This window comes from Rhinopithecus bieti, unplaced genomic scaffold (assembly GCF_001698545.2).
Source record: "Rhinopithecus bieti isolate Rb0 unplaced genomic scaffold, ASM169854v2 scaffold_1618, whole genome shotgun sequence".
Taxonomy (NCBI): domain Eukaryota; kingdom Metazoa; phylum Chordata; class Mammalia; order Primates; family Cercopithecidae; genus Rhinopithecus; species Rhinopithecus bieti.
The window spans coordinates 1518965-1545124 of NW_016803937.1; the positions used below are offsets into that span (position 1 = coordinate 1518965).

The following is a 26160-nucleotide window of genomic DNA, read 5'->3' on the forward strand; positions in this document are numbered from 1 at the left end:
CAGCCTAATCACGAGAGTGGTATCCCATTATTTTGCAGTCCTGGGAATTATTGGGGGAAGGGGGACCTTGGGGACAGCTTGGAATTCTGCTCCCACAGAACTCATGTATCAGTATCAGGTCACCTAGTTCGCACCTTCACTTGGTCCTGGCCTCTGCCTATGTTTCCACCTGTCTCCGTGGGCTCACTACCAGCCACAATGCCTTTATTTTAGTGTCTCAAACATGCCAAGTTCTGTCCGTGGTCTTACCTGTACCCCAACCATACTCCGCCTGGCTCGTCTTTTCAGCGTTCAGCTTATTGTCACTGTGGAGAGGCCGTCACTGACTAGGCCACTGGCGTCACCCAGACCCTACCACTTTGCTCTCCTTCAGTCCCCGAGTGATGACGAGGTTCAGCCGAGGTTAAAGACTGCTGCCCTCGAGTAGCAGCAGCAGAACTCTCCTGGTGCGTAGATGTTAGGATTTGAACTGTTTGTTTAACCTCGTCGAGCAAAACAAGTTGAAAGAATATACAGTATGATACCCTTTAATGACATTTTATTTTATTTTATTTTATTTTTATTTTTTAATTTTTTTTATTTTGACATTTTATTTTTTATTTTTATTTTTTTGAGATGGAGTCTTGCTCTGTCACCTGGAGCGAGTGTTGCAGTGGTGCCATCTCAGCTCACTGCAGCCTCCGCCTCCCAGGCTCAAGCAATTCTCCTGCCTCAGCCTCCTGAGTAGTTTGGGACTACAGGTGTGTGCCACTGTGCCGGCTAATTTTTGTATTTTTTAGTGCAGACGGGGTTTCACCATGTTGGTCATGGCTGGTCTCGAACTCCTGACCTTGAGCGATCCACCTGCCTCGGCCTCCCAAAGTGGTGGGATTACAGGTGTGAGCCACTGTGCCCAGTCTGTTTAATGACATTTAAAAATGTAAAACAGTACTATGGCTGGGCTGAGGCGGGCGGATCACGAGGTCAGGAGATTGAGACCATCCTGGCTAACAAGGTGAAACCCCGTCTCTACTAAAAAAAAAAAAAAAAAAAAAAATTAGCCGGGCGAGGTGGCAGGTGCCTGTAGTCCCAGCTACTCAGGAGGCTGAGGCAGGAGAATGGTGTGAACCCGGGAGGCGGAACTTGCAGTGAGTCGAGATCATGCCACTGCACCTCCAACCTGGGCAGCAGAGCGAGACTCCGTCTCAAAAAAAAAAAAAGTAAAACAATACTATATGTTGCTTAGGGATACACATGTGTAATAAAAGTGTGAAGAAAAGCTTGAGACTAATAAGCACCGAGTTCCAGGTAATGGTTACTTCAGGGGATGTGTGGGTGGGTACATGCGGGTGACACTTTATTCCTTATCCTGGGAACGGTGCACAGGAGAGCCTTGGATAAAGTTCTGTAACTTGTGTGTTTTAAATATTGCATAGTTTAGAATACTAAGCAGTGTACCCTGCTGCGAGAGCCTCTGGGAGGGATTGGCGTCCACCCCGAGACTGAGGGGTGGGCTGAAGGAAGCACGAGGTGGGGCGTGGCAGGCTGAGGGAACCCGGTGTTTCCGTTAAAGGAACGGAGAGGACGCCGATGTAGCTTGGAGAGTGAGGCAGGGTGGGAGGTGAGGTTGGAGAGATGGGTGTGGGGGAGGGAAGATGGTCTGCAGGTGTGCGTGGCTGCAAGCAGGACACCGAAGGCTAGAAGGAACTTGAAATGTCAGGCTCGGGTGTGGTATGGGAGTGTCTCGTAAATGTTGGGAAACGGGCACTGGGACTGAGGCAGGAACACTGGGTTCCAGTGCTGCCCTCTGTGCTGGCACATCAGTGCCTCGAGTCACTCTCCATGGTAGTAAAAGTTGACACCTTCTTACACGGATTGACTGCAGCAGGGATTTGCTGAGCGCTTGCTGTGTAGGCAGTGTTTTAATGAGACACGGTCTTGCTCTGGTGGACTCATATTTTACTATTTTGTTGGGGCAGAGGGATGTGGAGGAAACACATGAGCAAGAAATGTATCAGACACTTCTCCGCAGACAGGAAGGCAGGCAGGTGCGACGCCTGGACCTGGGCTCTGAGAGGTGCTGAGGGTGTCTGCAGTGAAGTCACGATGGGCTTGTCTAAGTGGAAGGTCTTGCAGGGGGAGCATTAGGGGTGTGGAGTGAGGTAGTACTTGGTGCACACATCTACCCTTTAAGCAAACTGCCTTTGAGGTCAAGCTCTGGTTACTTTTGAACGTGTGAAGAAACTGCATTTCAGACACAGGCACAGTAGGTTACGATTCACAGACGTGATTGAGCCCAGTCGAATCACACTCACTGGGGGAAGGCTGTGGCTCCGCGGCGGGGCCTGGGAAGCAGTCTCATCTGTGCCTGCTTGCTTGCCCTAGGAAGACCTGGAAGCGCTCATAGCCCATTTCCAGACACTCGATGCCAAGAGGACTCAGATTGTGGAAACTCCGTGCCCCCCGCCCTCACCAAGGTGAGCAAGTAGCATTTTTCGCATTGTATATCTGTTTCCTTTTCTTCTATACATTGAAAAACTGCTTTAAATAGCACCAGGTTTCGTAAATGATCAGGCACTTGGAACATTTTCATCATTAAAACCTGTTCTCGGTCACGTTCTTCTGAAGAAATGGAATGAGGCTGTTGAGCTTTACTGTCATAGAACCTGGGAGTAGGGCCTCCAGCACAGCCGCTGCCTCTGGACTCCTGTGCCAGCCTTGAAAGCTCCTCCACTGGTCATGATGTGTGGATGAAAGTGTTGACCCAGTGAGCTTTTTTTGGTTCTTAAGGTATTTTAAAAGTGCGTATTGTAGGCAGAAAGCTGAAAATCACCATGGTTTTTGCTGTGTTTGTAATGCTTTTAAATTCTCATTTGAAAAGTTTGTAAACATAAATTGAGTATAAGCCATTTTAAATGAATTTGAAAATTACGTAAAAACATTCCGAATCTGTAGTATTTCATACACATGTGGGATGAGCTGGAGTGAGAAATGGTTTGCTTTATTTCCCTCAGTAGGAGATTAACCTTGCAGCATTTACCGTCTTAATAAAGCTGCTGCAGGCCCGAGTGGAAGCTGGGGTTGCCGGTCGGGAGTTGGGGGGTCTCAATTGTGCTGCCTTCACATTAACGAGGTGCATGTGATGGCTTTGATGCCCAAGTCCCACCCACTGGCCTCAGAGGCAGGGTTATCATCACCTGCCCAGAGGTGGGAGGAGCGCGGTGATCAGCCCCTGAGCAGAGAAGTGGTGTTGGGGCCGTTCCCATAGGCCAATGTCCTTCCTGTTTTTCACTTAATATCTATTAGGATTTGGGTTTTCTTTTTCCCTTTAGTTTGCATGTTGCCCTCAGGGCCAAATGTAAGTTACACGTGGTAAATGTATTTTTTTTTTTGAGATGGAGTCGCACTCTGTCACCTAGGCTGCAGTGCAGTGGCATGATCTTGGCTCACTGCACCCTCTGCCTCCCAGGTTCAAGTGATTCTCCTGTCTCAGCCTCCCAAGTAGCTGGGATTACAGGCGCCAGGCACCACACCCAGCTAATTTTTGTGTTTTTAATAGAGAAGGGTTTTGCCATGTTGGCCTGGCTGGTTTCGAACTCCTGACCTTAGGTGATCCACTTGCCTTGGCCTCCCAAAGTGCTGGGATTACAGGCATGAGCCACTTTGCCCGGCTGTAAATGTACATTTTCTTTTCTTTTTTTTTTTTTTTCTGAGAAGGAGTCTTGCTCTGTCGCCCAGGCTGGAGTGCAGTGGCCGGATCTCAGCTCACTGCAAGCTCCGCCTCCTGGGTTCACACCATTCTCCTGCCTCAGCCTTCCAAGTAGCTGGGAGTAAAGGCACCCGCCACCACGCCTGGCTAATTTTTTGTATTTTTAGTAGAGATGGGGTTTCACCGTGTTAACCAGGATGGTCTCATCTCCTGACCTTGCAATCCACCCTCCTTGGCCTCCCAAAGTGCCAGGATTACAGGCGTAAGCCACTGCGCCCGGCCACGTTTTCATTTGAGTTGTTGGAGCAAATAAATCCTTCATCTTAGGCTTCTGACGTTGCAGCACTCCCGAGGAAAGCCACTTTGAATGGGGATTGGTTTTATTTTTTTTTTGTAGAGACATTTTTTACGTTGCCCAGGCTGGTCTTGAGTTCCTGGGCTCAGGTAACTGCGCGGCCTTTTACATTTTGTTTTGTTTTGTTTTTAAATAATATTTTAGAATTTTTCCATAAATAATGTTGCCTGAAAGTCAGATTTCATGTCAGGATATAATTTAAGGTGTTAGCAGTTCCCTGGGTCAGCCAGAAATGCTTCCTAGGAGGGAACAGTTACTGAAGCAGCTCTCCTGAGATGAAGACCTTTTGCTTGGTAACCTAATAACTTCGAACCTCCTACCTCTCAATCGCATTACTTGAAAACCTCGTGAGAATGACCAGTTTCTAAATGAATACACCCTCAGGATTGGCTCTGATGTGACCTACCTGGAAAATGGGGATACGATACCAGCTGCCTCAGTACCTCATCTGCCTGTGCGGCAGAAACGCCTGGGCTAGTACCGCTGGTGGCTGGGTGGGGCCTCGTGTGGATTGTTTCCAAAGTTGGGTTTGGTACTTTTCTGCCAAAATCATTAGGTGTTCAGAGAGAAAAGATTCAGGGTCAGAGGAATTTGGGAAACACTTTTTTTTTTTTTTTTTTTTTTTTTATGTTTTTTGAGACAGAGTTTGGCTCTTGTTGCCCAGGCTGGAGTGCAATGGTGCGCTAGGCTCACCGCAGTCTCTGCCTCACAGGTTCAAGCAATTCTCCTGCCTCAGCCTCCTGAGTATCTGGAATTACAGGCATGCGCCACCACACCTGGCTAAGGCTAATATTGTATTTTTGGTAGAGACGGGGTTTCTCCCTGTTGGTCAGGCTGGTCTTGAACTCCCAACCTCAGGTGATCCAGCCGCCTTGGCCTCCCAAAGTGTTGGGATTACAAGTGTGAGCCAATGTACCTGGCCAGAATTTGCCATTTTAATCATTAAAACTGTACAGTTCAGTGGGATTACTTCATGCCCCTGTGAAACCATTAGCACTATCCAGTTGCAACATTGTTTTATCACCCCAAATAGAAACTCTAGACCAACCTCATCTAACCCGTACACTAGGACGGCTTCGAATGCAGCCTGACACATATCCGTAAACTTTCTTAAAACATGATGAGATTTTTTTTTTTAAGCTCATCAGCTATTGTTAGTGTATTTTGTGTGTGGCCCAAGACAATTCTTCTTCCAGTGTAGCCCAGGGAAGCCAGAAGATGGGACAAGTGTCTATACCCTTCAAGGGTCACTCCCTATTTCCCCTCCCCCAGCCCCTGGTCACTTCTGGTCAACTTCCTGTCCCTGTGAATTGGCCTATTCTAGGGATTTTGCATAAGTGGAGTGATAGAATTGTCTTTTTGTGACAGGCGTCCTTCATCTGGTATGTCCAGGTTCATCAGCTCTGTGGCATGTGTGAGAACTTTATTTCTTCTTATGGCTGAATCCTATTCCGTCTGTGGATATGCCACATTGTGCTTGTCCACTCATCTGTGGACCGACACTTAGGTTATCTCTGCTGTTTGGCTTTGGGGAGTGAGGCTGTAATGAGCATTGCATACAGGTATCTGAACTGATGCCTAGGAACGAATGGCCGGATCATGTGGTGATTCTTTGTTTAGCTTTTAATACTGGTTTCTTTCCTGCGGAAATCCCCAGCCTGTGACGTGTTTCTATGCAAATAAATCCCCAACAGAAAATAGAGTTCTCAGATTTCCCAAACTCACTTGACCTTGAAACCTGTTTTTCCTTTGAGAAGCATCTTTTGGAGCTGGCGTTATGGAGCATGCCTTGGGGAACACCACCATAGAAGATTCTGAAGGGAGGGTCTTTCCCAGTGATTCGCCAGATAGTCACCGTGTCTTTCATTACTTTCAACTGGAGTGGTCCTATGTTTTTATTTATTTCTTTATTTCTTTTTTTTTTTTGAGACTGTCTCACTCGGTCGCCCAGGGTGGAGTGCAATGGTGCAATCTCACCTCACTGCAACCTCTGCCTCTCAGATTCAAGTGGTCCTTTTGCCTCAGCCTCCTGAGTAGCTGGGATGACAGGTGCCCACCACCATGCCTGGCTAATTTTTGTATTTTTAGTAGACGAGGTTTCACAATGTTTGCCAGGCTGGTTTTGAACTCCTCACATCAGGTGATCTGCCCGTCTCAGCCTCCCAAAGTGCTGGGATTACAGGTGTGAGCCACCGTGCCCAGCCCATAATATTATTATATAATTTCCTTATAGCTCTTTTTTTGTTCTCATGTGAAATAAATAGAAAGTTGTTTGTGTGGGCCAGGCACAGTGCCCCACATCTGTCATCCCAGCACTTTGGGAGGCTGAGGCGGGCGGATCACAAGGTCAGGAGATTGAGACCTTCCTAGCTAACACGGTGAAACCCCATCTCTACTAAAAATACAAAAAATTAGCTGGATATGGTGGCAGGCGCCTGTAGTCCCAGCTTCTTGGGAGGCTGAGGCAGGAGAATGGCGTGAACCCAGTAGGCGGAGCTTGCAGTGAGCTGAGATCCGGCCACTGCACTTCAGCCTGGGGGACAGAGCGAGACTTAGTCTCAAAAAAAAAAAGTTGTTTGTATTTTCTAGATGGAAGGTGTCTGGCATGTATATTGAAATACTTAAAATACTTAGATATTGGACTTTTCTTTTTCTTTTCCCCACATGGAATCTCTCTGTGTCACCAGGCTGGAGTGCAATGGCGTGATCTCAGCTCACTGCAACCCCCACCTCCTGGGTTCAAGCGATTCTCCTGTCTCAGCCTCCCGAGTAGCTGGGCTACAGGCACGTGCCACCATGCCCAGCTAATTTTTGTATTTTCAGTTAAGACGGGGTTTCACCATGTTGACCAGGATGGTCTCGATCTCTTGACCTCGTGATCCACCTGCCTCGGCCTCCCAAAGTGCTGAGATTACAGGCGTAAGCCACCGCTCCTGGCCTAGATACTGAACTTTTTAGAACAATTTTGAGGTGATTTGAGAGAATAGGCTCTTAAAAGAGGACAGTTCTGAGGGTCGGGTGTAGTGGCTCACGCCTGTAATCCCAGCACTGTGGAGGCTGAGGTGAGCGGATCACTTGAGGTCAGGAGTTTGAGACCAGCCTGGCCCACACACCGAAACCCCATCTCTACTGAAAAAATACAAAAATTAGCTGGATGTAGTGGCAGGCACCTGCAGTCCCAGCCACTCGGGAGGCTGAGACAGGAGAATTGCTTGAACCCAGGAGGTGGAGGTTGCGGTGAGCCGAGATTGTGCCATGGCACTCCAGCCTGGGCGACAAGATGGAAACTCCATCTCAAAAAAAAAAAAAAGGACAGTCCTGGAACATCTGATACATCAGTAGGGGCATCTGGACTTGTTCCTGCCTGGGGACTTTTTTTTTTTTTTTTTTTTTTTACAACCAGACGCTGTGCCAGCCCAGCTCCATGGCTGTTCTTGGAGTGTGGCCCTGGGCACTGGTAGAGGGGTTGGTGTTCAAGTGGCACCTTTGCTTCCTCTCTCGATGCCAGGCTCTCCTTTCAGGAAGTGCAGAGGCAGCCAGTCTGTGGTGACAGGATTCTGTGAGGAAGGGGATGGCGCTCCGGTGGTTGTTGGGGGGTGACCGTGCTGACCTGCTGCTTGTGTCTCTTGTAGGTTAAATGCCTCCCTCTCGGTTCATCCTGAGAAAGATGAATTAATCCTTTTCGGAGGTGAATATTTCAACGGCCAAAAAGTAAAGTATATATTTTTTCTTTTCTTCCCATATTGCATAAGTATCATTTGATAGAAAGTTAACTTAAGGCAGTGACATCAAATATGCATTGGCCCCTTCACCCCCTCGTATCACGCACTTGAGCTGTCAGGCCTGATGTGAGATGTCGCCAGGATGGTCCAGGCACTGGCATGACTGTTGATGACGTCAGTGTCCTGGGGTCTCCGTTCCTCAGACTTAGACTGAGCCCCAGTTCCGTCGTCATCACTCTTGATGGGCTCACCCGTCTTTGTGGTTGTCTGTGCCTTTCTTCCTCCCAGTAGGTTTCCAGGTTTCACACTCAGCTTTCAGGTTGTCTTAAATAGGGAAAGTGCTGATACATTGTAGAGCTAATTTTTATTTTTGAGCAGGCCAGAAAGACCTGTGTTTCACAATTGTGTGTGAAACACACAAGCAGGAGCTCACCTTCCCTGCAGCCTGGGATGGGCCCTGGGGGTTCAGCTGCTGGGGACAAACCTGGGGGTTTGTCCATCTTCCTCTCTCAGTTTGCGTGCATTTAGAAACTAGGCTTGACTGGGTATGGGGACTCATGCCATAATCCCAGCACTTTGGGAGGCTGCAGATCACCTGAGGTCAGGAATTTGAGACCAACCTGGCCAATGTGGTGAAACCCTGTCTCTACTGAAAATACAAAAATTAGCCAGGCGTGGTGGTGGGTGCCTATAATCCCAGCTACTCGGGAGGCTGAGGCAGAGAATTGCTTGAACCCGGGAGGCAGAGGTTGTAGTGACCAAGATTGCACCACTGCACTCCAGCCTGCACAGCAGAGCAAGACTCCATCTCAGAAAAAACAAAAACGTAAAAACTAGACTTGAATTAGGAGAATGACCAGCCCTGGTAAACAACAGCAAGGGCTTTCAGTGCCTTCCAGATTCACGGGCCGTGGGTCGTTTTCATTGTGTCACCATCCCCGAGGCCCCCCCGGGGATCCAGCCCCATGGCCTCCCTGCACTGGTATCGTTTACATTGCTTCAGGATGAACGTTTCCCAGGGAACTGTCATGATTAAGATTGTTCTCACCACTGTCTTAGCGGCGTATCATTCGTGACACTGACATTCTTCTTCCTTCCTGTAGACTTTTTTGTATAACGAGCTCTATGTCTACAATATCAGAAAGGACGCCTGGACCAAAGTTGACATCCCCAGTCCACCTCCGAGGCGCTCTGCTCACCAGGTAATGTCAGCACTGACTCTCAGCCTCCCTCCCTCTTCCCACATGAGAGTCTGGTAGACACATGGAGAGTTGATAGGCAGTGGGCGGCTGGTGCGGAGGCCTTGGCCTCCCAAAGTGCTGGGATTACAGGCATGAGCCGCTGCTCCCAGCCTGAGTGTCTGGATTTTTTCATCTATCAAACAGTGTTGCATTTTGTCCTGGCAGGTGATTCAGTTCCTTGCAGATCATCTTGATCCTTTTGACACTCTCCCTAGGGCTGGCTTAGCCCTCAGTGGCGGCCTTTCTGCAGTCTTTAGTAAATGACCTGTGTGGTCAGTGACATCTTTTTACCTCGTCTGGTTGGAACCTGCCTGTTTCCAAGCCCTGTGTAAGCTCAGATGGTTCTCAGCATCAGAAGATGCTTTTGTCTTCACAGTAGTGGTTCCTTGGTCTCCCCCTCCCAGGGTGCAGCTTAGTGTACAGAGACTCCAGGGGACGCCCTGTGCAGATTGCCAGGGCTCTTTCTCCCGTAGCTTCCTCTCTCCATTGCTCTACCCTGTCACTTTTAGCTGCCTCCGTGTCCCTGAACTCCAGTCCTTGTCTCCTCAGCTATGCAAGAGCGCCTGCCCTGCCTGGGCCCCTCGTCCCTGCACCAGGGAAGAAGCTGCCTACAGGGGCCGGAGTCGTGGGTCAGGGCTCCCGGGCATGTTTCCTGGCTCTCAGGTTCCCAGTCCTGTACTTCCTGCTTCCCGTTGTCTGGAGGTTGTTGCTTCATAGGTTTCATCTGGTTTTTTCCTTGTTGATAGCGGGGAGCTAATGTGCTCCATCGTGGTCAGGAGTGGAAGTTTGACCTGTGGGTCTTCATAATTTTAATCTTCCCTTGAATCATATTTATTTTGTTCCTGGTGTTCATTATCTTTGGGGCGTAGGCTGTACGACGCTCTTAGACCACTGATCAGCCTGCCTTTGTGTGATCCTCTGGGTTGGACTGGGTCGGGCCTGGGATTCTAACTAAGATGGAGGAGAGGATGTTAGAGCAGTGCTGTGGGTTACACTCGTTTGCCTAGAGTTTGACTTCATTTTTTTTTTTTTGTCTTTGTTTAGTTTGTTTATTTTGTTTTGTGGAGAACAGGGTCTTGCTATATTGCCCAGGCAGGTCTCGAACTCTTGGGCTCAAGCTATCCTCCTGCCTCTGCCTCCCTGAGAGCTGAGATTACAGGCGTGAGCCACTGCGCCTGGCCGTTTGACTTCATTTTTTAAGAATGGCTTTTTTTTTGTATTTTAGAAATAGGGTCTTGCTTGTTACCCAGGCTGGTGTCAGAGTCCTGGGCTCAGTCCTCCCACATCAGCCTCCCATCGTGTTGGCGTTACAGGCATGAGCCACTGCACCTGGCCAGGAATGGTTTCAGGGACTGATGATGTAAGTCGTAAGTATTCATTCCGTAAAAAATGAAAAGGATTAAAAGGAAAGTCCATTGTCCATTCTCCCTAAACTGTGAATTTATATTTTCTGCATGTTTTCTCTGCACATACAGTTCATATTTCTTTTCTTTTCTTTTTTTTTTGGATACAGAGTCTTGCTCTGTCACCTAGGCTGGAGTACAGTAGTGCGATCTCGGCTCACTGCAGCCTCTGCCTCCCGGGCTTAAGTGATTCTCCTGCCTCAGCCTCCAGAGTAGCTGGGATTACAGGCGCCCACCACCACGCCCGGCTAATTTTTGTATTTTTAGTAGAGACAGTGTTTTACCATGTTGGTCATGCTGGTCTCGAACTCCTGACCTCATGATCTGCCTGTCTCAGCCTCCCAAAGCGTTGGAATCAGAGATGCGAGCCACCACGCCCAGCCAGTTCATATTTCTGTGCATCTATTTCATGCAAACTGGAGCGTGCGTGTATGTATTCTTTCTATAGTGTTCTCTCCCATTGATGTATTGTAGGATTGTTCTATGGCATTGAATAGTCTTCCACGAGATGACATTTTAAAACTCTGTTGTACCATGTGGCATGTTTGTGCCACCTAACTTCCTCTAGACTCAAAACATTTGTTAAGTTTCAGCCTTGAGCCAGTCATCATGTCTGCTTTAAAGGTGTAAATTGGTCAGTTTCTTCCTATGGGACTGTTGGGCTTTTAGAATGATAGGAAACCTGGCCTGTCCTTTTACAGGTCAGTCATCTGTGCTGAGATGACAGATGCAAAGAACGGCTGGAAGTGGGTGGGTTGGAGAGGGACATGCCACCCCCACGTGCTGCTGCTACCTGCCCCCGTTGTCTGGCCCAAGAAGGAACCGCATCGGTGCAGAGGGGCGGCACTGTGGCTGTTCCTAAGTGTGGGCGGGCGGAGCACCACCTCAGAGGTGCTGGGAGGGAGCCTGCTGAGGACCACCGTCTGCCCCACCTGGGCGCACTTGACCTTAGGTTGGCACTCTCATTTGCCAGCCCTGTCTGCGCCCTGTGTGGAAGCATTCTTCATCCTGTTAGATCCTCACTCTTACCTCGAAATGAGAGAGGATAAAACAACAGGCTTTTATGAAAGAACCAACTCTGAGATGACCACGGCTGAGCCGGGAAACGGGGCTTCACCTGCTGCCGGGGTGCTCAGGTGGCTTTTTCTCTCTGTCCCTTTTTTGTTTGTTGGTTTTTGAGACGGAGTCTCGCTCTGTTGCCCAGGCTGGAGTGCAGTGGCGCAATCTCGGGTCACTGCAAGCTCCGCCTCCCAGGTTCACGCCATTCTCCTGCCTCAGCCTCCCGAGTATCTGGGACTACAGGCGCCCGCCACCTCGCCCGGCTAGTTTTTTGTATTTTTAGTAGAGACGGGGTTTCACCGTAGCCAGGATGGTCTCGATCTCCTGACCTCGTGATCTGCCCGCCTCGGCCTCCCAAAGTGCTGGGATTACAGGCGTGAGCCACCGTGCCCGGCCTTTTTTTCTTGCTTAATTACACCGCCAGGTGCATTATAGTCACGCGAAGCTGGGCTGCGTGACCCTGGGCAGGGTGGGCGGCTCTCACCTGTGGAGATGCAGCACTGAGGGTCCCCCTCCAGTGTGGTTACTACTACGGGCTGCCTAGAGGCGTGCTCTTCTCATCCTGGACCCCAGTCGCTGCTTAATTTGCAGGTTTGGAGGAAAGACCCAGTGGAGCCTGGTGGTCTCCGCCTCTGCTTGCAGCCCAGCAGTCTGTCCAGGCAGCTCTTCCCACAGGTGGATATGTGCCTTCTCCTAAAGACTCTGCCGCCTGCAGTTCTTGGGGCCCTGAGAGGGAGTGGGCCACGGAGGGCCTCATGTGGAGTAGCTGGTGGTGGTGTCTGATGACCCATCAGGGATGTCCTTGTTTTTGATTGGTGGTCTGCTCTCTCCTCAGCATCCCCTGCTGCCGGAGTGCCTTTCCGTGTGTGGCCCGGAGGACATTACTCCCACTGCGCTCCTTCACCTTTACTGTGGTGCTGAAGTCTTTATTAATAATGTTGCATAAGGCTGGGTGCGGTGGCTTGTGTGTGTAATCCCAGGGTGCTTTGGGAGGCTGAGGCGGGAGAATTAACTAAAGCCAGGAGTTTGAGACCAGCCTGGACAACATAGACCCCTTTGCTACAAAAAATTAAACAGCTGGGCATGATATCACATGCCTGTAGTCCCAGCTGCTCAGGAGGCTGAGGTGGGAGGGTCACTTGAATCCACGAGGTCGAGGCTGCAGTGAGTGATGACTGATGATTGTACCACTGTACTCCAGCCTGGGCTACAGAGCAAGACCCTGTCTCTAAAAGGAGAAAACATTACATAAATGGTTTCTTTTTTTTTTTTTTTTTTGAGACAGATTCTTGCTCTGTCACCCGGGCTGGAGTGCAATGGCGCAGTCTCGGCTTATTGCATCCTCCGCCTCCTGGGTTCAAGCGATTCTCCTGCCTCAGCCTCCGAGCAGCTGGGACTACAGGTGTGAGCCACCACGCCCGGCTAATTTTTGTATTTTTAGTAGAGACAGGGTTTCATGTTGGCCGGGATGCTCTTGATCTCTTGACCTCGTGATCCACCCGCCTTGGCCTCCCAAAGTGCTGGGATTACAGGCGTGAGCCACTGTGCCTGGCCCATAAACACTTTATTTTACGTGCACATTGTACTTGTGAGGCTAATTTAGTTGGTCCATAATAGCTAGGAAAGGGATTAACAAGAGCAGGCAGACAGCTTTATTGTAGATATTAATAAAAGGAAAACACTGCTAGGTTGCACCACACCACTATTAATATTTCAGGTAACTAGCTGTGTCCACTTTAATGGGATATGGCATTGTCTACATTTAAATGGATGTTTATTTTATAACCTAGGAATCCATGAAAGTTTGTCAGACCCTTGACTGAGGACACGCTTTCCTACGAGGGTGCTTCTCCGGAATCCTCCCCTCAGAGGCAGGAGAGTACAGTGGCTTGAGTGTGGGGCCGGTCACGTTGCGGGGCAGCTGAGATAGTACTGAAGCGCTCACCACTGCCAGTCACCCATGACACTGGCCCTGCTGCTGTGTGGCTGTTCCCTGACCTGTCACCTTTCTTTTCACAGGCGGTGGTGGTGCCTCAAGGTGGCGGACAGCTGTGGGTCTTTGGAGGGGAGTTTGTCTCTCCCAACGGAGAGCAGTTCTACCACTACAAGGATCTCTGGGTCCTGCATTTGGCCACCAAGACCTGGGAACAAGTCAAGTAAGAAGCCAGATGAGAAGCTAAGCTCCAGGCGTGGCTCTTCTGTGCTTGTGTGCTGAGCCCGAGTGCTGGGAGCAGACCTCAGAATACCAGGGCTCAGAGGAACCTGGGTCACAGTCCAGGAGCCCAGCCTCGCTGGGTCCTGGGAGACCATGTTTTCTCTGGACACTTCATAGAGAAGCCTGGGCCAGGTGTAGGGGCACCAGCTGCCTGGCTTTGTTCTCCAGGTTCCTCTTGTCGTCGGCTGCCAGCCTCTCGCCTATGTTGCAGCTCTTCTCCTGTGGTCTTCTGTTTATACCCTTGGAGGCAGCTCTGGGTGCCCAGCTTGCTGGAAGGGGAGCCCCATAGGGATATGTCATTGACTAAAAGGTGTCCCCTTTCTGTGTCGAGTTGGTGTAGAAACCGTGGAGCTGGTATGAGACAGGAAGGACATTGACATTTCTCTTCGGTGAACCCCACTCAGCCTCTGTTGATTTCCACCTCTGTCGGGAATGTCACTGATGGGGTTTCTGATGCACGTTTACCACGGGTGTCTCCCGTTAGTCAAGAGCTGCATGTCTGTCCGTGTAGAGAGCCAGATGGTGTGTTTGCATGTAAGTTATTTAAGAAATCTAGTCGAATGACAGACAAGTAGAGTTGTTAGCGTCCTTCTCCTAGGTGTGGCCTGGCTCGATTGCCGCTGCCATGACCCACCCTTACACACACCATCTCTCTGCCATTAAAGCAGCAGAGCAGAAGTGCCCTTGCTTCCAGGAGAGAGGCCGCTGCGCGCAGGCCTTCTCCACATCCCGGGGCTTCGGCTGGAGGGCAGCGGCACTCCCTGGAGCCCGCGCTTGGTTATGTCATGAGCCATTTCAGGGTGTTTCCTGGAGTTTGGGCTCCATTATGTTGTGGTGAACCATGTCAGGATGTCAAGGCCTGTTCTGCTGGCTCCACTGCTCCGCCTGGCTCTAGGCCGGGAATGTTAACCAGTCAAATGAAGAGTCCGCTGTGCATGGGGAGGGTGCAGACAGATTCCCTGCGCTGGGCCCACTTGCTGGAGGAGGGCTTGACCATAGCCTTACAGTGGGACCTCATTCCTCGAATGCTTGCTATGGTAATTAACACAGGAGACTAGTTTTAAAGGTATGTTGTAGAAGCCATTAGACTTTTTAAAATAGTGATCCTGCAAATGTACAATGTAGTTGCCATTCTTAGCCCCCAGTTTCAGTCTCTACAGGGAGTTGTGGGGCAGGAACAGGGTCATGATGTGCTTCACTCTCCTCTTTTTGCCAGAATCACCATTTGTGGAGGCGTCTGTCTCTCTTTCTTTCTGGTCTTGTCTTTCTCTCCTCTCTCTGTCTCTTCTTTGTCTCTCTTTCTCCTTCCTTTGTTTCTTCCTTCTTCAAGAGATAAATTCTTACTCTGTTGCCCAGCCTGGAGTACGGTGGTGTGATCACACCTTACTGCAGCCTCAAACTCCTGGGCTCGAGTGATCTTCCTGCCTCAGCCTCCCTAGTAGCCGGGATTACAGGCGTGCACCACCATGCCTGGCTAATTTAAAACAAAAGATTTTTTTTTTCTTTTTTTAGAGAGGGGGTCTTTTTATGTTGCCCAGGTTGGTCTTGAACTCTTGACCTCAAGTGATTCTCCCATCTCAGCCTCCTGAGTAGCTGGGATTATAGGTGTGAACCACTGTGCCAGGCTGAGCTGCTTAATTTCTGTATTTCTACTGCTCAGCGGGATTCGGTTACTGTTGCTTAACGTATTTGTGATTGGGAGATGCCTAATGTTGAGCCTCGTTAAGGCCCTGACGAGACGTACAATGGTAACAAATGGTCTGCAGGAGATGTTGTTTGACAGCTGATGTCCACGTCCCTTTCTGCGTTCTCTCCCACCTTGTAGTCATCTCGGGGTGCTGAGCCCTTGCCTTCATAAACACCAGGCGCCTTGACTGTCCCCATAGCCTCAGCCTGCCCTCTCCCACACTGCCCCGATATCATCTTGAAGGCCTTCAATGCGAGCGACCCCTTCTCTTGCAGTGACAGTTGACTGCAGTCTGTTGTGTACCAGCTCCAAGCACATCTTAAAGTTTTCTGAGCAAGACATTCAGCAGAATCTAGAAGAGGTAGATGGATTTGCCCATATAAAATAGGAAAGTCTTTGTGTGGAAAATGATGCCACAGGGAAAGTTAAAAATAGTGACCGATGGGGAGAAAGTACCTGCAGCATCAAGCAGAGCTCACATTCAGGGAGGGTGGTGCCCTCTGAAGCAGAGCGGAAGACGGGGCAGAGGGCGTCACGAGGCAGGCCCCGGGGCGGGTGCTGCAAGAGCAGTGCTGGGTAATGGGTGCAGGGTGGAGAGAACATGCCCTCACCGCTCAGTGGGTGGCACCCGTTCAATGGAATTTTAAATATGCGTGTCCCCTGACCCCCAAGTTTACTTTAAGGATTATACCCTAAAGAAATGCTTTCTCTTATTTTGTACAAAAAACATGTACAAAATATGTACAAAAAACAGGATGCAGAACAACATATGCTTGGAAAAAAGCCTGCGTGTGTGCACCTGTGTGTGTGTGCATATGATTGCAGGCATGTATGTGAACGTGAGCATGTGTGTGTGCGTGTGCCTCTGTGTACCTGTGTGCATGCGTGTGACCATGCCTGCCTACGTGTAAGCATGTGTGTGTGCATGCATGTGTGACCGTGTGTGCATGTATGTGTGCAGGTGTATGCATGCGTGTGTGCATGCATCTTTGGGCATGTGTGTGCCTGCATGATTGTGTGCCCAGATGTGTGTGTGAGCATGTCTGTGCATGTGTGTGCATGTGTGTGCGTGCTCTTGTGTGTACACTTGCAAGTGTGTGTGCGCATTCACACAGTGACCCAGACAACCTGGTGCGTGCACACTGTATGTGCACAGGAGAAGGTCTGTATTTTTGAGGTTTCTTCTGCTTCATTGATCTTTTCTTGGTATCGTTCTTTATGCCATTTTAATTAATTATGTAGCTTTACGGTATATTTTGATAGGTTGGAGGATTTTTCTCATTTACTTAAAGTCTTTGCTTTTTCATGTATTTTTTTTTCATGAGCTTTACCATCAGTTTTTCAAATTCTATTTTTTTTTTTTTTTCTGAGACAGTCTAGCTCTGTTGCCCAGGCTGGAGTGCAGTGGTGCAATCTCGGCTCACTACAACCTCCACTTGGCTTGCCACTTCAAGCCATTCTCGTGCTTCAGCATCCTGAGTAGCTGGGATTACAGGCGCCTGCCATCATATCATGCCTGGCTAATTTTTTTTTTTTTTTGAGACAGAGTCTCATTCTTGTTGCCCAGGCTAGAGTGCAATGGCATGATCTTGGCTCACTGCAACCTCCACCTCACGGGTTCAAGTGATTCTCCTGCCTCAGCCTCCTGAGTAGCTGGGATTACAGATTCCCGCCACTACGCCTGGCTAATTTTATATTTTTAGTAGAGATCAGGTTTCTTCATGTTGGTCAGGCTGGTCTTGAACTTCCGACTTCAGGTGAGCCCCCCACCTCGGTCTCACAAAGTGCTGGGATTACAGGCGTGAGCCACTGTACCCAGCCTTAATTTTTGTATTTTTAGTAGAGATGGGGTTTCACCATGTTAGCCAAGATGATCTTGATCTCTTGACCTCGTGATCCACCCGCCTTGGCCTCCCAAAGTGCTGGGATTAACAGGCGTGAGCCACCGCGCCCGGCCAGAGTCCAGAAGGATTTTGACTGGATTGTGTTTGCTGGTAAATCGCATTTAGGCAGTGACACCATCATGCCCCTCGGTCCTCCTATCGGGAGCATTGTGCATCTCTCCATTTAGTTGAGTTTATTTGTTTAAGAATTTAAACCTGGGCTGTGGTGGTAAAGAGTGTCACATCCTAACCAGTAAACCCCCTGGAAAGTTAGGTTTATTTTTTTAACCTTCAGTCAAGTTTAAAATGGCCTGAAGTAGAATTGTAGAGTCCAAGCCTGGTGCGGTGGCTCATGCCTGTAATCCCAGCACTTTAGGAAGCGGAGGTGGGAGCATTACTTGAGCCCAGGAGTTTGATACCAGCCTGGACAACATAGTAACACCTATCTCTATAAAAGAAGTTAGCTAGGTGTGCTGGTGCGTGTGTATAATCCCAGCTACTTGGGAGGCTGGGGTGGGAGGATCACTTGAGCTCAGGAGTTCAAGGTGGCAGTGAGCTGTGATTGCATCACTGCACTGGAACCTGGGCCACAAGTGAGGCCTTGAGACTTAACAGAACATCAAAATGCAAGGCATATACGTTTAGAAAGCCTTTCACCTTGTGTCTAATGGTTCCCCCAAAAGCCTGCAGTTAGTGTTGGTGCTGGCGTGTGGAGGGAGGGCTGACTGTTAGCGCTGATGCCTGTGCGGGCGCTCCTGTTTCATGATATTCTTCATGGTTTTCCTCAAGTGTTCTCCGTGCTCATCCTCACTTCATAACTGTGGCAGACGGTGGACTAAGCTGCGGCACCTTGCAGAATGAGTCTTGCCTGCCCTGATAGGAGGGTGCTGTGGGTAACTCGTCTGCAGGGGCCGTGTTTTGATTCTGAACTTAGAGGACAGTGGGGGGTTTTCCTGGCACAGTGGCCAGCAGTGCTGTCCGCTAGCAGAGAAGAGGACCTTGAGGAGTGGTTCTCAAATCTTCATACTCCACGTAGCCCCTAGGGAGCCCAGGAGAATGCTCCTTCCTGCCCTCCCACTCCAGACATCAGTCCCATTCAGAACAGGTTTGATGTGGGGTTGAGGAATCTGTGTTTTACCCCAACCCCTCCTTGTATGTACCCTCTCCACGATCCCGATCCTGACGGCTGTGGACCATAGACTGGGTGCAGTTATGGTCTGATCCATCAGCCTCCATGACTGGTAGAAGGCATGCTTATTTTGAATACTGTTCAACTGATGTGAATTTTTTTAGCTGCTGCTTAAAAGAAGTAAGAACATTCATGTAAAGTATCTCTTAGATCCTTAACAATGAAAGTAGTACAGGTTTTGCTTTTCTAAGTTACTAATGATAGTAGAATGAAAGCATTCTCTTAATGATTGTTTGGGTGGTCAGGCTCTGAGTGCTGTGTGACCAGATCGTCATGGGCTAGTGTAGCTGGGGATGGTACAAGGGACTGAAGGGCGCAGCCTGTTGATTTCACAGGCTGGGCTGTGGTGTGTGGCATCCTGGTGCAGTAATTGGGCTTTGTGGTTCACACACTTTGTGGCCGCTGCTGAGAGAGGACTACTCTGGCGGTTTTTCCTCTGTCATTTTTTTTTTTTTTTAATTGAACTAAAAGGAAAGCTCAGGAGCTTCAGCTGCAGTGAAGATGGTTTTTGCCTTTTCTGGGGAAGATTGCTCTGGCAGGCCTTGTGTGGCAATCCTCATGGGTTGGGCGTATGTCTTTTAAGAAGTCCAGGAAGAGCTCGTCAGGAGACGGAATAGACGTGGCTGCTGCGACGCAGCCCTGCACTGTGCTTTCGTTTTTTAGTGAATATTTTTTACTTCTGTGGGGGAGTTATTTTTTCAGCTGAGGGACTGAAGTTGGGGGGAATTAGATATTCGTAGAGGCGCACGGAGTCTGAATTCAGTATCTGGAGTAGTCAGTCTCTTCTTTGACTTTTAAGGGTTTTCTTGTAGGAAGGCAGAATAGATTCCCTCCTGTTACCTGGTCATTTTTAACAGTGATGTATATTTTGGGATGTTGATTATCTGATTTGAGTCGGGTTAATGTATAGTAGTGGTCCCCAACCTTTTCAGCACTAGGGACTGGTTTCATGGAAGACGATTTTTCCCCTGATGGTGGGGGGGGATGGTTTTGGGATGAAGCTGTTCCACCTCAGATCATCAGGCCTTAGATTCTCCTAAGGAGCTCACAACCCAGATCCCGCAACCTGGGTCCATCGCGTTGCAGCTCACAATAGGGTTCGCACTCCTGTGAGGGTCTAATGCTGCTGCTGATGTGACAGGAGGTGGGGCTCAGCCTGTGTTGCCTGCTGGCCCTCCTCACCTCCTGCTATGCGGCCTGGTTCCTCACAGACCACGGACCTCAAACTGGCAAGCAGCAGGGTGCCGGGGCCTCCTGTCCAGGCGACCACTTGCTGGCTGCCCTCTCCTGTCTGTTGGTTGGTTGGTTGATTGGTGGGTGTTTTTGTAGCACATTGGATGACGAGTGGATACTTCTTTTTTTTTTTTTTTTTTTTAGTAGAGATGGGGTTTCACCGTGTTAGCCAGGATGGTCTGGATCACCTGACCTCATGATCCGCCCCTCTCGGCCTCCCAAAGTGCTGGGATTACAGGCGTGAGCCACTGCTTCAGGCCAAGTGGATACTTCTTAACAGTCTTCATTGTCTTCTCCATTCTAGCAGCAGACAGGGTGTCATGTGGATACTTTGTAACAGTCTCATCTCCATTCTAGCAGTAGACACATATACTTGACTGACGTCATAATGGTTTGGAAATGAGGGGGAAAATAGCAATGCTGATGTCAAGACCAAAACTCAGGCGCGTGAGCATCCCGCCTCATTGGACGGCTGCGTGTGGCCCTCGCAGCTATTTTGAGATCTCTTCAGTCTCTCCCTTGAGTGGGAGTTGCCTGCAAAGCTGCCCCAATCCGACTTTGCAGCACAGATCTCCGTACTAACCGCTTCTTATTTTTGTTTCTGCGTGTTTAAGTGTGTGTGCGCTCATGTGAGTTTGAAGGGAGTTCGAGGCAAAGGCAGGAGCTGTGCTCAGGGCAGTGGTGGTAATCATGGAGGGCGTGGGAAGGGCTGGGAAGAGGAGGGGGTTGTAAGACTCCCCTTTTCCCTCCCATGTAAACAGATGCTGGTGGCTGAAAGTCTGCAGTTCCTGGCAAGAGTGACTGGACATTGTGAAACACTAGAAATGCCAGCATCTGGTGTTTGCAGAGCATTTTCCTTTAAGGAAGGTGTGTCATGGTGGAGATGGGTCACAGCTAGGTGTGCAGGCAGCTCCCAGGAAGGCGGAGTCACGCCCCCTGTGCTGGGCTGGGAGGCAGAGAGACCCTGTTGTGCAGTCTGGCCTGGATCCTCCCAGCATCAGGCTCTGGAGCAGGAGGGGAGGTGGCTGCGCCTGGGAACCCCCCCAAAGTAGGGTTTCCCCTCTACTCGCCCCGCAACCTGTCAGTCTCCCATTGTGCTGCTCAGCCCGGGGCCTCTGTAAAAGGGAGCAGAGCTGGATCGGGCGGTCCCCCCTCAGGACGCACACGTGTCGGGTGGGAGCGCTGGAGCTCTCTTGTTTGCCTCCTCAGTCACGGTGGGCCTGCCCTGCCTGCTGAGCTTGCTGGCTTGAATATTCACACCTTGGTTAGGTTGGCCTGCCACACATGACAGCCAGCGTTTCTCCAGGTGCTCGCCACCTTCTCTTTCTGTCCCCTGGAGGAGGTGCAGGGGGTTGGGGGAGATTTGTCTGAGCCAGTGCCCTCTGAGGGATCATCTGTGATTCACAAACCACAGATGGAGGCCAGGCCACTTCAGGACCCCGCCCCATAGGTGTTTCTTAATAGCTTTTTCTGAGATGTGATTCGTATACCATCAAATCACCCTTTCAAATGTATAATTCAGTGGTTTTTAGCATATTCACAGAATTGCGCAACCAACACCATGATCTAAATTTAGAGCGTTTTCATCTCCCAAAAAGAAACCCCATCTTTCCTAGTAGTCACCCCCCCCACCCCTGGTCCCTGCCGTCTGCGTCTGTAGATCTTCCTTTTCTGGGCATTTCACAAAAGCGGAATCAAAACACATGGCCTCTGTGAGGGGCTCTTCTTTCCGCATGGTGCTGTCAGGACGTGTCCTGCTGTTGCGGGTGTCAGCGCTTCACTCCTGTGGCTGTATGAGTTGCTGGTGTGTGGGTGGATGAGGTGCCGGTGTGTGGATGGATGAGGGGCCGGTGTGTGGGTGGATGAGGGGCCGGTGTGTGGGTGGGTGAGGGGCCGGTGGGTGGATGGATGAGGGGTGGTGTGTGGATGAGGTGCTGGTGTATGGATGGACCACGTTTTGTTTTTCTGTTCTCCGTTGGGCATTTGGTTTCCACTTTTCTGCTATTGCAGTGTTGCTGTGAATGTTCCCGGGCAGTGCGTGCATCTTTGTGTGCACCGGAGCACTTGGGAGATGATTGATACTGTTTGGTTGAATGAAGATATAGATGTGATGCACAGGAATGTGTGTGTGTGTACGCGCGCGTGTGTGTGTGTACGCGCGTGTGTGCGCACAAGCGTGAGCACTCTTTCCTCCTGATGTGAGGAAGGGGTCATCATTTGGTCCTCAGCTAAAGCTGCATCTGAGTGAAAGTCAGTTTCCTGGAGAAGGCTCCTGGGCAGGATGATTCTGTTATTTTACGATTCTGTAGTGAAGGACAGCAACGAGTTAGCTAATAGTGACTGGCCTCTGAGAGTCGCAGGCATGAAGTACAGGTCACCAGAGGAACGGACAGGCCCTGCTCTGCCCTTTGGGTGTGGGCGTGGGTGTAGGCAGGTTGGGTTACATGGTCTGAAGCTCTGACTTGCTGAAACCACCTGGGTTCTATCGACAGCAAACAGCAGGAGCTCATGAAGGCAGAAACTGCCCTACTGGAAAGCCGGGGTGTGTATGGATTTTCCGTTGTGCAGTTTGCTGACGGATGATCATATGTATCTGTGATAGGACGAAGGCGAGACCCACGTGTACTTAAAGAGATTGGGCTGGGCGTGGGCTCACGCCTGTAATCCCAGCACTTTGGGAGGCTGAGGCGGGCAGATCACCTGAGGTCAGGAGTTCAAGACCAGCTTGGCCAACATGGTGAAATGCCATCTCTACAAACATACAAAAAAAAATTAGCTAGGCATGATGGCAGGTGCGTGTAATCCCAGCTACTCGGGAAGCTGAGGCAGAAGAATCGTTTGAACCCGGGAGGCGGAGGTAGCAGTGAGCTAAGATCGTACCATTGCCCTCCAGCCTGGGTGACAGAACGAGACTGTCTCAAAAAAAAAAAAAAAAAAAAGACTGATTTATAGAGAAACCGGGAAGGTGAGCTGGAGTGCGGTGGCGTGATCTCAGCTCACTGCAACCTCCGCCTCCTGAGTTCAAGTGATTCTCCTTCCTTAGCTTCCTGTGTAGCTGGCATTACAGGTGCGCATCACCATGCCTGGCTAGTTTTTTGTATTTTTAGTAGAGTTGGGGTTTCACCATGTTGGCCAGGCTGGTCTTGAACTCCTGACCTCAAGTGATCTGGCTGCCTCGGCCTCCCAAAGTGCTGGGATTGCAGTCGTGAGCCATCGCACTTGGCCTAGGATGGGTGGTTTTTGACCCATAGATTTATATTGGTGCTGAGGCCTCTAACTTCATTTGATGTAATTTAGTGTCTTAATCAGTGTTGACAGCCAGAACACCTTGGTTCAAATTCTGGCTGTGCCACAGACTGGTTTCGTAGGTTTCTTGACTTGTGGGTCTTGATTTTCTTTCTGTTTTTTTTGAGACAGAATTTTCGTTCTTGTCGTCCAGGCTGGAGTGCAGTGGCGCCATCTCAGCTCACTGCAGCCTCTGCCTCCCCGGTTCAAGCAATTCTCCTGCCTCAGCCTCCCGAGTAGCTGGGATTACAGATGCCTACCACCATACCTGGCTAATTTTGTAGTTTTAATAGAGGCAGAGTTTCACCATGTTGGCCAGGCTGGTCTCAAACTCCTGACCTCAGGTGATTCACCTGCCTCGGCCTCCCAAAGTACTGGGATTACAGGTATGAGCCACCGCATCCGGCCAATTTTCTTATCTGTAAAATGAGAATAAAGGTAATGTCTGCACCACGAGTTTGCTGTGAGGATAAATGCACATAAAAGGACTGTGCCTGGCATAGAATAAACAGAAATTGTGGTTTTTCTATGAGTGGTAATCATTAAGATGAGACCAGGTTGTGGTTTCTAGGCTATCTGAATTCTGGAGACAGCTACTAATCATGCCACACAACGTGATTAAGTACTCTGTCTTTAATACGCCATCATTTGTTACTTGATGGGCTTGATACTTGGAAAAGCAGGGCGAAATTCCAAAGGCATGTGTTTGAAATGAAAGGGGAGATGCATGCACACGGCTCCCCCTTGGCTGCGCTGTGACTGCTCTTGAAAGACAGGGGTTCTCTAGTCTGAGGATGAGCCACTAGACTGAGTTTCCTGTTGGCTCAGCCCCTGTGACCCGAACTCTCAGGGGTCTGGCAGGAATTGCTCCTTAGCTTGGCAGCTGTCTCAAGGCACCTGTGTGGCAGTGGTCCTGCTGTTGGGCTGCTTCACGACGTTTTTGTCCACGACGCACTGCGCGGACAGTGGTGGTCTGCTGAGATGATCAGACTGTTTTTACTTCCTTTTTTGTGCTGAGACATATACTTGCCATTGTGTTACAGTGGCCTCAAGTATCTGGGACGGTACCATGCTGTCCAGGTTTGTAGCCTAGAAGCAGTGGGCTCTCCCGACAGCCTGGGTGTGTGGCAGGCTGTGCCTTCCAGGAGTGTGTGCGTGCGCTCGGACAGCACAGTGACAAGGTCGCCTAACCATGTGTTGTTTCCCAGAACCTGTCTGTCATTAAGCAGTGCGTGACTATATGTTGTACAATTTTGTAAGGTGTAGACTTTAACACTCAGAGAAGCGTTTGCATAGAGTGCTTAATTCTGATTATACCCTTAGCATGTAGAGTTACCTGGTGTGTATCTTTTCTGTAAATGTCACGGCAGCGGCCCAGTCGAGGGGCCTGGTGATGACACTGCCTGGCAGCTCACCCTGCTTGGAGCTCCATCCTGCATGCAGCTCCTGAGTCTCGAGGCAGCTGCCCCCACGACATTCCTCTGTATTTTGTGCTGTCCAAAGGCCTCTGAGTGAGGAGGACATGTGGATTTTTTAAGACTCCGTATTTAGGAATGATAGCAGTTGAAAAGCCTGTTGGGGATTCAAATATAAATGGGCTTTTAAAGTAACTTTATTTTCTAAAGAGGGACGTGGAATCTTTTATAGAAAATTTTCCCTTTTAGGTAGAAAACACAGTGATATTTGGCTACTGCCACAAAAAGTTAATTGAGTCCTTTGTGTCAGCCAGAGGATGAGACTGGTGGGATTCCCATGCAGGCAGCCGAAGGAGGCCCCGCCCCAGCGCGGTTAGGGCAGCTGGGGGCACCCCTCAGCGACGGGGCTGCTGCAGGCCCCAGACCTGTGTTCCTTTGCTGGATGGGGACGGCAGTGGCAGCACTCGGTTCTCCTCTTTTTTTGAAGCGGACTTGGATGCACACACACTGGTTTAGTTTTATTTTTGAGACAGAGTCTTGCTGTGTCACCCAGGCTGGAGTGCAGTGGCTTGATCTCTGTTCACTGCAAGCTCCGTCTCCCAGGTTCACGCCATTCTCCTGCCTCAGCCTCCCGCATAGCTGGGACTACAGGCGCCCGCCACCTCCCCCGGCTAATTTTTTGTATTGTTAATAGAGACGAGGTTTCAGTACTGGTTTAGATTTGGATGAAGGTCTGATCCTCAGATTGTTCTTATAAAGTAATACATCAGGAAATTCGTCAGGAGGGGCGTTCGTTTCTTGTTCCGTATGTGTGGGGTTTTCTTCTCAATTGACTGGTGTAGTATGTCTGCTGGATGGCCCTGGGGTGCCCAGCCCGGAGGGGATGGAGCTGCTTTGGAGTCTCTGGAACTGTGAAGTAAGGCCAGCTTGCTGGACTCTAGAGAAACTTAGTGAGCTGAGACCCTGCTAGGTGTCAGTATGTGAGGGGCCACCCCAAAGGCTCTTGCCAGCTCCGGGTTGGATTAATAGAATTGGTGTCTAGCAAAAGGTACTGACTGCTTCTGGTTGACATTCCATGGATGGGTGTGGTGGTCGTTCTGAGTGATACATTAAAAGGGATGCTGATATGATGGAGGGTGCTAGAGGAGAGAAGCTGGCGGGACCCCACGTTTGAACAGTGAGAACCGAATTTGTTCCAGCTTGGGGCAAGCAAAGACCCCTAGCAGTCACCCTGACGTGGTGAATTCTGTCTCTGAACTCTAGTAAACTTGGATTAGATCACTCAAGCTTCCTTTTACATTTGAGATTCCATGTCTTGATGTGTTTTCTTTGTGTGTGTGTGTGTGTTTTTTTTTTTTTTTTGAGATGGAGTCTTGCTCTGTCGCCCAGACTGGAGTGCAGTGGCTCATTCTCAGCTCATTGCGGCCTCCACCTCCCAGGTTCAAACGATTCTCCTGCCTCAGCCTCCCGAGTAGCTGGGATTACAGGCGCCTGCACCCGGCTAATTACTGTATTTTTAGTAGAGACAGGGTTTCACCATGTTGTAAGGCTGCTCTTGAACTCCTGACCTTGTGATCGCCCACCTTGGCCTCCCAAAGGGCTGGGATTACAGGCGTGAGCCCCTGCGCCCGGCCATCCTGATACGGTTTTAGGATACCTGCCCACTGGTGGGCTTTTACATAAAACCCTGTAAGTGGGTTTTGGGGACAGTTGTGTAACATGCACAAAAAATAAATGGAGGGACCGGGCGCGGTGGCTCAAGCCTGTAATCCCAGCACTTTGGGA

General features: G+C 49.8%; 1 protein-coding gene across 15 annotated transcripts in view; it reads left to right on the plus strand.

Moving 5' to 3' along the window:
- Window positions 1–26160, plus strand: part of KLHDC4 (kelch domain containing 4) — a 62745-nt gene that overhangs the window by 1834 nt on the left and 34751 nt on the right. For 12 of the 15 annotated variants that reach the window (XM_017860160.1, XM_017860065.1, XM_017860094.1 and 9 more), the window contains exons 2-6: window positions 2365–2456; window positions 7676–7754; window positions 8869–8967; window positions 12304–12382; window positions 13488–13624. In XM_017860160.1, coding sequence (XP_017715649.1) covers window positions 2365–2456; window positions 7676–7754; window positions 8869–8967; window positions 12304–12382; window positions 13488–13624 — 486 coding nt within the window. Of the gene's footprint in view, window positions 1–2364; window positions 2457–7675; window positions 7755–8868; window positions 8968–10322; window positions 10367–12059; window positions 12144–12303; window positions 12383–13487; window positions 13625–26160 lie in introns of those variants that run through there. The other 3 variants (XM_017860168.1, XM_017860150.1, XM_017860157.1) reach the window with 3 other exon arrangements.